The 11,819-nt window shown below is 38.5% G+C and overlaps 1 protein-coding gene across 1 annotated transcript in view; it reads right to left on the reverse strand.

Annotated features, from left to right (window-relative positions):
- Positions 1-1,252, reverse strand: part of fndc7b (fibronectin type III domain containing 7b) — a 39,063-nt gene extending 37,811 nt beyond the window's left edge. Inside the window, exons 1-2 of the mRNA XM_020617039.1 lie at positions 1,112-1,252; positions 544-804 (exon numbers count right to left, since the gene is read on the reverse strand). Coding sequence (XP_020472695.1) covers positions 544-804; positions 1,112-1,148 — 298 coding nt within the window. The 5' untranslated portion in view covers positions 1,149-1,252. The remainder of the gene's footprint in view (positions 1-543; positions 805-1,111) is intronic.
- Between the last annotated feature and the right edge of the window lie 10,567 nt (positions 1,253-11,819).

Here is an 11,819-nt window from a genome sequence, read left to right on the forward strand (position 1 = left end):
TTGTGCAGCGTACTGAAAACGGCATTTTTCCAGAAACACTGTCCCCATTACTGATCATCCACACACCTCACTGCAGTCAAATGTTTTTTTAAAGAACAATATCTTCTCAGGAAAGTAGTTCCAAAAAAGAAAAAACATCCACACTGAGATCTAGATTTTTGAGAGTAACCATGAAGCTTGCAACCAATGCATTCACAGATACCACTAGAGGCAAAAGAAATATGGATGCATGTAGCTAATTTAAATGCAGTCACTGAGGAAAAAAATACAGGAGGCCTAAACATAAAACTTGTATGTTTTAATCATCTTGGCCAAAATGCTTGACTTCATGTACTGTATCTGTTTCAGCCATAAATTGACTGAGGAAGAAAAAAAACAACATTTGTACAGGTAACTTATCATTCAAAGAACATATTCTTAATTGTCAATCACTCATATCACTTGAGCAAACATAAGCAAGGTTTTGGGGGGGGGGGGGTCTGACAAGTCCACCTATGCTTCAAGGATTTCAAAGCTCCAAATGGACTGAAACTGGTCACTCACATGTGGTGATGGTCCTCACTTTGCTAGCACTTCCGACGCCGACCTGGTTAGCTGTGTAAACATAGCAGTCGTAGTTGCTGGCGAACTGCAGGTTACCCACTACAGCGGAGGTGGTGGTGTAGGTGAAGTTAAATGTTTGTCCAGTGGCCTGAGAGACCACCATCAGAAAGTAGTACTGTGCCGACGGTACAGCAGTCCATTTCACAAAGATGGAATAACTTGTCAGTGCCTGGCCAGTATCGATCTGTGCCGTGTCGGGGACTAGAAGGAAAGAGCAGGGGAGGCAGCATCATTAGCAAACAGCGTTGTGTGCATTTTGCACCTAAAGATGCAATCTGAATGGACTGAAATTTCATACGTTATCTGTTGTTCAAATAACTCTTGTGGGATCTCAGTGTATGGGCTAAATCTTCTCTTAAAATTCTGTGTAAATAATAGTACTTTGCTAAATATACACAATATACAATATCACCTCGGGGGGAAAAAGCATGGTGATGCTGCCCTAACAATAATTCCAATTGTTGTAAGAGATGGTGCACCTACTCTATGTAAATGGCTTATTCTTTACCTGTGGACGCCTCAGTTGTATCAAAACACGCTACCATGTAGAAGTAGAAGACTTTGAGAGTCACATTGTAGTTAGTTCCAGGTCTCAGACCCTGGACATCCTTCTTTGTCACGGAGCTTGGCAGAGTCACCACAACCGGTGCAAGAGTTGCATTGTTTTTTACCCGAAGGTCTACAAAATAGTTTGTTGCCCCAGGGTATGGTCCCCATTGTACCAGAATTGATGAAGAGCTCGAGGGATTTGCTGACAAGATTGGGCATCCTTTAAGACATGGAAATACATGACACTGAAAACAAGAGCTTGGTTTGAGAACATACTTATGGTTGTATAACAGCAGACATTAAAGAGAAAGTGCATACACATTCATTAATTATATTTTCAGTTCATACATCTAATCTGAATTACACACATCACATTCCATTTAGTGTGACACTTTAGCTCCAGTGATCCATTCTGATTTAGAAATATTGATTAGGAATGCACATTTTGTTTTGTTTTTTCTGACTGATAACCAACGCTCATTGATTATTAACATTTAAAAATATTAAAATGCTATTCTATTTAGAATGAATGTCTGTGACCCATTAAAAATATTTTTTTTCCAAAAGTGTGCACAGCATAAACAGCAAGAGAACATGAATATTGTACATTAACAGAACATACACATCGTCACATCACACACCTGTGGAACTATGAACGGAGGAAAGCAGTCCTATAAATGGCTTCTGTGTGCTGCTGGCCTGAGGCAGTTCACGTTACTGAGACAGTTCACATTACTTCAGGGGTGTGTGATATCATATTAGATGCGTGCCATGAATTTTAAAGTTTTGTTCAAAGTAAAACACTCTCATGGTCTTAATTTCTCTGAAAACTGCAGGTACCAGCAAGATCTTAATCGTACCAGTAAACATAAGAACCAACTTATGTGCCCTATAAGAATTGTAGGACAGAAAAAGATGAGAGAGGCGGGTATTGAGCTTTTATAGTTTTTAATTTTAATTCGTATTTACTTGATTTTTTGATCGGAATTGATAATCTACAACTAAATCAAATATGGTTATTGATTATTTGGGCCCAACTAAACTTGATTTTTTTTTTTTTTTTCAAAAGAAAGAAAATCAGGTGCAGACTGACTACAAAGATGCAAAATGAGCAAAAAAAGGCACAGAATGACGGATTATAAATCATGTGGTTGCTCAGTCTGTGAGTCTTAGGACAGGTAGGGGATCTGAACTAGAGTAATTCTTAGCTGTAATTTCTATCATTTTTACTCAGCTCGGGTTCGGGCTCGCGCGTTAAATGAGTGGTCACGTGATGCGTTTCAATTAGCGCGAGAAAGATGCATTGCGAAGAACGAAGATGGATGAGGTGAAACAAGGGCTTGCCTCTGGCGTATATTTTTTGGTTACACCAGCAGCAGCTAAGTCTGAGGTGTGGCAACATTTTGAACATGTGCATAACGAGAACAATGACCCAGTGGGTTATGTAAAATACAAGAAATGTAACGTTCTCTTAAAATACGACAGCAAAACGAATTCCTCGCTGAGAAGGCATGTTGAGCGATGCTGTGTGCGTGCGCCGTGCGCACATTTGAATAATGTCGGGCTGTCAATCAAAAATGTACTTGTCGGGCTCGGGCCGGGCTCGGGCCGAATTCTGTCGGGCCTAACTTTTCAGGCCCAATTACAGCTCTAGTCTGAGGTCGTCCGCTGTCCAGGTGAGATGCATAGCATCTCCGGCCCATCAATAGGGCAGAAAAGAGTGCTGGCAGCTCGTGAGAACTGCTGGTACGCCAAAGAGTAACCTGCAGAAGTGTTGGTACTGTGTACCTGCGTGTACCGGGACTGAGATTAATGGAAACACACACTGAAATCTCAGGTGACTGTATCATAAACCTCCTCCTCTGCTCTCGGCTTAATAATCAAAACCCCCAACAGGTGAATAAAACAGAAACTCATAGCCTACTGGTTTTTGTTCAGAAAGAGCAACATGTCAACATGCTGTGGATTTTGTCTGTTTACTATGAGACCTGCGGTGGACAATAGCCAATCTGGTGGTACCGATGTACCAGAAATGCAAATATAGTGCCTCACTAGCATCCAGCTTGGGGAAGCCTGTCTGATTAGCTTTCCACCATGAGCCCCTATGAGTTGATGTTGACCCAATAGCCTATTTTTCAGCAAACTCTTTTAGAAAAAAATTTAACAATATAACTGCTAGTATTAATCAGTTGAAATTCTTATTGTAGGTTAAACAATTTGGTGTGCATCACTAGAAGATATAGCTAATACTTTTTTAAAGGTTATGCAGACACACAAATGGGGCCTAGATATAATTTCTTGGTTTACTTACCTGCTGTGCTACCAGCTGCACTACTTGGTATCTGTAAATAATAAGCATAATGCAAACAGTAATGGTGCAAATATCTTGATATACTTTACAGTTTTGCAGATTTTAAAATAAAAATGCTATTTACCTGAGTCAGAAATGCCAGAGCTAAAGAAAAGCCTATAGCTCCCAACAATCCCATCTTTTCCATTGACTGTGGGAGACAAACACAAAAGGTGCTCTTGATTCTTTTGAGTTTTAGTCCAGTAATCGTGGGAACCAATCAGTACTGTGCAAATGAGGACAGGCTGTCCCACCAACAGCCCCAGGCAATCGGATCTGCACTGAAAAGACAAAAGAAGGGAGGGATGGAAGTTTACCTGAAGTGAGGATGACAAGATCTGTTTTTCTGTCCTTCTCTCCTCCTCACATTGGCTGCATGCCACATGTCTATCAGTTTGCATAACCTCCATCAAGGCAGTTTGTCCAATAATCAATCAGTGTTTCACTATGAACACAGACAACTCAGAACTAATGTGCTACTGTGTCACTCTTATTTGTGAAATGTTTAAGTTTGAGTAAGTCTTGTATTTGCTAGCATTCAGCAGTGTCGGACATTACATACAGTATGACGCCCACATCTGGTGAGGCCCCACATCCATCGATGCCCCCACCTGGACCTGCTGCGGAGCTGCGCAGGGGAATCAGCCTGCTGTCATATGGTGTTGTCCCAGTCCTGACTGACTGCATGGGCGCTTCTTCCTTCCGTGGCTTCTTGCATACGAGCCCTCGCCAGTTCGTCTGGTGGCTGGCCCCTTGCTGGCCCCTTGCTGGCCCTGGTGGTGTAGATGAGCCTCCAGCCAGCCGCTCCAGTGTTGCGGTTGGGCACGGCCGTTTCCTACCAGCAGTGTGGAGAGCCACGACATGAGAAGCTACAGTATATATCTGCACATTTTAAACTAGATTTGTAATTAGATAATGGGCTTATATTTAACTGCTTAGAGTTTACACCCTGTAGAGTTCAAAAAGCAATAATGTGGTTTTTAACAGATTTACAGATGTAAAGCTTTAGTTTTACATAATGTAACTATCCCTTGCCTCAGCCCCCTGTAATCTCACTGTTCCACTTCCCTCCCTCTCCTTCATACACATGTATTCTGTCTTACCAAGACTGACTTTCATTCCTCTTCTTTCCAGAGCAGACCTCCACCTTTCCAGGTGTTCCTCCACCTGCTCTCTGCTCTCACTACAGATCACAATGTCATCAGCAAACATCATTGTCCACGGAGATTCCTGTCTGACCTCATCTGTCAACCTGTCCATCACCATAGCAAACAAGAAGGGACTCAAAGCCGATCCTTGATGTAGCCCCACCTCCACCTTGAACTCCTCTGTCTGACCTACAGCACATCTCATTACTGTCATACTCATTCGCACTGATGATTCGCATGTTGAAATTTGGCATGTTTTTACACCGGATGCCCTTCCTGACGCAACCCACTCTATTTATCCGGGCTTGGGACCGGCACAGAAGTCACTGGCTTACCCTGTGGCTAGACTGATTATTTAAGATTGATACCCATTTATTTATACTACTTAAGTCCCGACTCCTCATAAATGTTCTTGTGTTCATGTCCTGTTTTGTAGGACATATTTCAGTGTGCTAGTGTTAGCTCAAAAGCTATCATTTAGCTACGGTTAGTTGCTAATTACATCTTAACAAAAGCCATAATTTAGCTGCGGTTAGTTGCTAATTACATCTTAACAAAAGCCATAATTTAGCTACCGTTAGTTGCTAATTACAGCTTAACAAAAGCCATCACTTAGCTACCATTAGTTGCTAATTATAGCCTAACAAAAGCCATAGCCATCGTTAGTTGCTATTGATAGCAAGGGACAAGGTAACACTAATGTTAATCACTTGCAGGTTAGTTACTAAATGTATTTAGTAATTATAAATTATTAAATTGAACTAGAAAATTGCATTTTCTAAAGAAATGCGTATGGATGCCGAGTGCTGAAAGATCACCCTGAAAATGCTGAACATTTTTACACCTGAATGGTTTTGCTAGCTGAAAGTATGCTGAAGTTTGAATTTCCTATTCATTTGAATGGGGCAAGATTTTCAAAATAAAGCTAAATATTTAAAATGTATGAAGTTTTGAAAACTTCGGAATAGTAGTATGAATGTCCTTGAAGAGCTGAACATTTTGATTATTGAAAAAAGCTGAAAGTATGCTGAAGTAGAATTTTCCCATTCATTTGCATGGGACATGATTTTCAAAATAAAGCTGAATATTTAAAATGTATGAAGTTTTGAAAAATTCTGAAGAGAAGCATGAATGTCCTTGAAGAGCTGAACATTTTGATAGCTGAAATAGCTGAAAGTTTGCTGAAGTAGAATTTTACTATTCATTTGAATGGGGCAAGATTTTCAAAATAAAGCTAAATATTTAAAATGTATGAAGTTTAGAAAACTTCTGAATGAACATTTTAATAGCTGAAATAGCTGAAAGTATGAAGAAGTAAAAATTTCCCCATTCATTTGAATGGGGAAAAATTTTCATAATAAAGCTGAATATTTTAAAAAATATAAAAGTTACAAAAAAGTTGTATACAGCCGCGCATGTCCTGAAAAAGCCAAACATTTTGATACCTGAATGGCTTTTCTAGCTGAAAGTATGCTGAAGTAGTTAAGTGCCAAAAAACATACGGAATAATAATAATAATAAATAAAGAAATAAATAATTGGAAAACATAGTATGGATGCTGAATCAGCATCCATACAATTACATTATTAAATTCATGTTGTCATGTCTTGTGCTATGTTCATTACTCACATTGCTGTTATGTAACACACTGACATATCTGCTCAACTTCCACAGCTGATGGCCTTGATACACTGCGCTCTCCAGCTGAAAGGAACCAAACACCTTTCTAATGTTTTGGGGTGCTGTAGATCCCAGATACTCTTTAACAGTTCAGAAAAAACATGCTCATCATTGGTTTATCAACTTGATACTTCATCACTTTCTCCAATTTTATGAGAACACATTCTAGGTTTAAAACATTTTTTAAACCTATAATATGTTTCTGAAGTCTACTACAGAAAGTGACTCCCAGAGTAAAACAGAATTAAATACAATGGAAATTTATCTCCTCTGTGTCTGTAATTGTTGACTGCACTTTTTATTCAGCACAACCCCTACCATATCCAAAGAATGTCCACACATGTACTTCTGTCAGTAGTATATTTTGATTTTTGTTACTGGAGTTTTATACCCTATAAGTAAGAATCAAGGATACCCTAAAACTCCTACATTTGCTCTGAGGAGCAAGGATAAATGGACCAACACATCCTTTTATCAGAAAGCAGGTTGTGATTGGGCCTTGCAGATGAAGGATAGGAGGAAAAGGCATTTCATGCCTCTCAAAACCAGTTTCTTTGAGTGTTTCTCAGGTTTCTTATATGATCATTCCTATGCCCTTGGCCCTCGGTGGACACGAAAGTCTTTATGGTCCATTGAAGATTGAGGATTTGCCAAGTTTCTTATATCAGCTCTGAGGAGCAAAGAGCAAGAACTGTGCTGGAGGAGTCATGAGCGAGGATACATGAGACCATCCTTCACGGACGTTTTTTATGAATCGACACAGCTCTTTATCAGAAATCAGTTGGTAATTGGATGCTTCAAATGAAGGATAGGACTGATAGGACATCTCATGTTGATATTAACGTGTTCCCTCTCTCCTTGCAAGTTTTCCTTGCATTTTTTCCTCACACCTTGGGAAGGACTAAGATGCAAGGAAAAGATGCAAGTGAGGAAAACATGGATGCTTAAAGTAAGAGGCTTTGAATGTACCCAGGGGCATGCTTGTTGGTTTTCCTGAATGCTGCTTGTGTGCTGTCAAATTTACAAAGATGTTATGACTTTGGCTATGTTTTTTATATTTTATCTGTTTTCTTAAGTTGTGGTGCTTGAACTCTCAGGGCCACCATACTTTTGGGTTTAACATGACCCCAAACATAAGTAACATCACTTTATATGACACTGTACATTTATTTGTCTGTGACTAACTTTTTGGCAAACAAAATGAATGTAATATAAAATAACATTTTCATATAAGATTGGAAAGATGATATATTTTATTTGGTGTAAAAGCATTGCTTATAGATTATTTCTGTATCTAATCATCTTAATCAAATGCGCAAACCCAATTTGTGGCAAAAGGATTGGTTACCACTTTCAGGATGCAATGGCTCAGTAGGAGAATGGGTTGTCCCCAAGTTGCGTCTGGTGGTTTTATCGGTGTGTGACTGTGTGAAAAATTGTGTGGGTGAATAGGCAAATAGTGTAAAGGGCTCTGAGTGCACTTCGGTGAGACATGTGCGATAGAACATAGATAGAATAACTTGAGTTTTTAATCCTCAGAAAATATAGAAAAGCTTTAAGAAAGTTAAATGTGATATATTTTATTACATTCTGTGAACTATGAACTGTACCTTGAGGAGCTTTACTGATCAGTAATTGTAACTGTGGCAACAAAAACAAGGGACTTAAGGGAAAAGGTACCTGATGATCCACTTTAAACATCACTGATTGAGTTCAGACTGATCTCACATGCCTGACCAACACTGACCAACACTGATCAATCTTTGTAATTGTTTATTTCTCCTATATTTTCTTTGTAATCAATCTTTGTAATTGTTTATTTCTCCACTTTTAGTTTGCTTGTCTTCCCATCCTTCCCCATATGAGTAACTGGAAATATGACAAATATGAAGGCCTGCTGCAACTTCACACGTAGACATGTTTCTGGGTTAACTGTTTTTTTTTTCTCTTTTCATCCCTGTAACAATACATGAAATAACAGTAAATGACCTGAACCAGATGAGATAAAGGCAGAGGAGGAGCAAGTGACTGTGAAACCAAAGTCAAGAAATGCAACCTTAAAAATGGGACTTCATCTAAATGGGTTATACATACTGTAGAAAACACATCATGTTTGAAATTGTTAATGAGTTGGTTCTTTCTTAAACTGTTAGTTTTTGAAGGCTGGTGTTTGGTATTTGGATTTTGATGAAAAATAAAGCCTCTTAAATAGACTCCCTAGCTTTGTGTAAACGGCCTCAAACAGATCTTATATCACAGGAGAATAAAGGGATATCACCTTCTTTCTCATCATGTATTAGACAAGAGGAAGTCAACATGAAAGTGGATCTGGGCCATAAATCCTGCGAGAAAACTTAAGCTGCCCGGCTTAAACAATAGAACAGTTTTGAAGCATGGAGAAAAAGGACAAGTGATGTGAACTCTTTGATATTTCATTGTATTTTTACGTATTTGTGACATTGTCTTGAAGTAGACATTGTTACAGGTCACAGGTATTAAACAACTTCCCACAAATTTCTTGAGTCATTTAAGCTGCACTGACCAACAACCTATGCAAAAGCAAAAGACACAGAATTTACATTATTATCAATATATTTGCATTTGTTGCCAGAATTTCTTCCTGAGACCATGAACACAAAATTAAATACATTACCTGCAGAGGCCTTCCCAGCTGTCAATAAAATCCAAGCCCTGCCTTTAGCCATTCTTTGAGATGAAAATGTTTGACAAAGATTCACTTTTTCTAAATTATAATCACAGGAACTACATCAATGTTTTCACACCAGAAAAAATTTAATCTTTAAAGTGAGCGGTATCTGATCAGGTTAGTCATTACATTGACAAAACATTTTTCATAGCTTGCCATGATGATCAAGTCAGATACCCTCACTAAACTGATAGGGCACATGTCAAAAGCACCAAAAGAAAAAAAAGAACTTACTTTCATAAATGTACAGTTGAGTGCAAATGTTTGAATCCCCTTAAATAGAAAGTTATAGCAAAATTATGAAAAACATAGTGTAAAGGTTTCTATCCCCCTTTATGAAATGTTCTCTAATACTTTGTATGTCCTCCCTAGCCTCCTCCAACCTCTTTGGGTACCCTTTGAGTAGTGTTTGTATCCTTTCAGGTGTAATGTGAGCCCATTCTTCATGGCATACCTGTTCAAAGACTGCCATATTGCTTGGCTGTCTGCTGTGTACAGCCTTCTTCAAACCAATCCACAGGTTTTCAATGATATTTAGGTTTGGGGACTGGGAAGGCCATGTAAAATGTTCATTTTATTCTATTTAAACCATTCCTGAGTTGATGTTACTCCATTCTTTGGATCATTGTCTTGTTGAAGGATCCACTGCCCTTCATTTTTAGCTTTTTGACTGATGGTAGGAGGCTTTACTTTAAAATCTTCTCCTTCCACTTTATGCAGAGCTCCAGTGCCTCATGCAGATGCACACCCCCAAAACATCAGTGAGCCTCCACCATGTTTGACGGTGGGCATGGTGTTCCTCTCCTCATAGGCAGAGTTCCTTTCTCTCCACACATACCTGTGCTGATTATGACAAAATAATTAAACTTTTGTTGTGTTTTCTCCAGCATGTTCTGGGTCTGCCCCTGGGTCTCCTGGACCCTGGGCATGCCTGGAAGATCTCCAAAGGGAGGCGCCCTGGAGGCATCCTGATAAGATGAGCAAACCACCTCAACTGGCTCCTTTAGATGTGAAGGAGCAGCACTTCTACTCCAAGTCCCTTCCGGATGTCCAAGTGCCACACTTTATCTCTAGGGGTGAGTCCGGCCACCCTATGAAGGAAACTCATATTTGCCACTTGTATTCTCAATCTTACTCTTTCAGTCACTACCCACAGCTGATATGTTTTTCATTATTTTTCTATAACTTTGTTTATACTCTCCCTGACCATTTGTATTAGTTCTGTTGATGAAGGAATATTTGTATTAGCTGAATGTGCATCGAATATTATGTTGATGAGAAAAAAATCTTTGTTATACTCTTTTTGCCATTTCAAAGTAAGGGGTTGCACATTTTTGTACCCAACTGTGTGCATGTAATGTAAAGACACTATACAGGAAGGTAACTACTTTAAGGCAAGAAATGTAGTTCAAACAGTCTGACTTAATAGTTTTTATTACAGTCAATGTTATGTAAGCTCCTAAACAACTGGACATTACAGTGAGAAGATCTTAAAGGTCGGCCCATTTCATTTATTTGAAATGGGCCGACTTTGAGTTACAGTATGTTCCTCCATTTACAGTAGCTATAAATGGCAACTCTTCCCTGCTGGGAGCCACCACAGTATCATTAGTGATAACTTATACTGTTCACAGTGCACTAGGGATAGAATCAAAACTACCCCTTTTGTGTTTAGAAGGACTTAAGTCAGCTGAAATGTGTTGTGAACGAGGAGCATGGTGGCACATGTGTGGGACTGGTGCCCCATGATGCTGGTAGCTGGGTGTGACTTAAAAGTAAATTGCACAAAGTTACCCACTCATGCTATCACTGTCTGAAGAGCAATTAGCTCACTGAAAAGGAAGTGTTTCAAAAAAGTCATGCACATGAGCTTTGGTGACTCCAGGAAACAGCAGCCTGAGCTCCAATATCAGTTCATGTATAGAATGAAAACATGGACTTGATTGTTTTTCAGTACATTTCTTTACAGCAGTGGTGCAACATTGCTTTCCACAATAAAGCATGGCAAGAAGGATGAGGCTGCAAACAGTATTTATCTTCAAAGCCAAATAATATGCTGATGACATTCAACTATATACTGTACATATATTGTCACCAAATAAGTGTAATCCCACAATTTGAATTTGTTTTATCTACATCATTATCTAAATTAAGAAACTTTAATAGGTTTGTTGATCTACTAAGGGGGAACATATAATAGAGTTATATTTACACATATTGCCTACCTATAACAAATTTCCTGACTGTTAAAACACACCAGACATGCATTTGAATGGAAATCTACCTATTACTACTTCAAATTATACGCATATAAGGTAGTTAAATGTAATTTATACAATAATGCACCAGTCATTATAATTAAATAATATAATATGCATCAATGTGAAATATGCTAATCTGCAGAATGAGTACTTTTACTTTTGGTACTTTAAGTATTTTTTTTATGTTAAATGTACTTTTACTTAAGTACATCTTGAATGCAGGACTTGTAACAGTATTTTTACACAGTGGTTTTGCTACTTTTACTTAAGTAAAAAATCAGAGTACTTCTTCCATCACTGCAATAAACAAGATTTTAATGGATTAGCATTCTGAATAATGGCTCAAATTGAACCATTATTTCTCCTTTTATTTTGTAAAGTACATATTAATTTAAAGAAACCACAAAACACAAACTTGATGCTGAGAATTCTTTATTAATTGAAATATATATCAGGTTTACACTGACACATATTTCAATTTCTCCTGAGAGCAAGCAACATCACACCGTAGGGTACAGAGT

The sequence above is a fragment of the Monopterus albus genome, unplaced genomic scaffold (genome assembly GCF_001952655.1).
Source record: "Monopterus albus unplaced genomic scaffold, M_albus_1.0 scaffold184.1, whole genome shotgun sequence".
NCBI classification, from domain to species: Eukaryota; Metazoa; Chordata; class Actinopteri; order Synbranchiformes; family Synbranchidae; genus Monopterus; species Monopterus albus.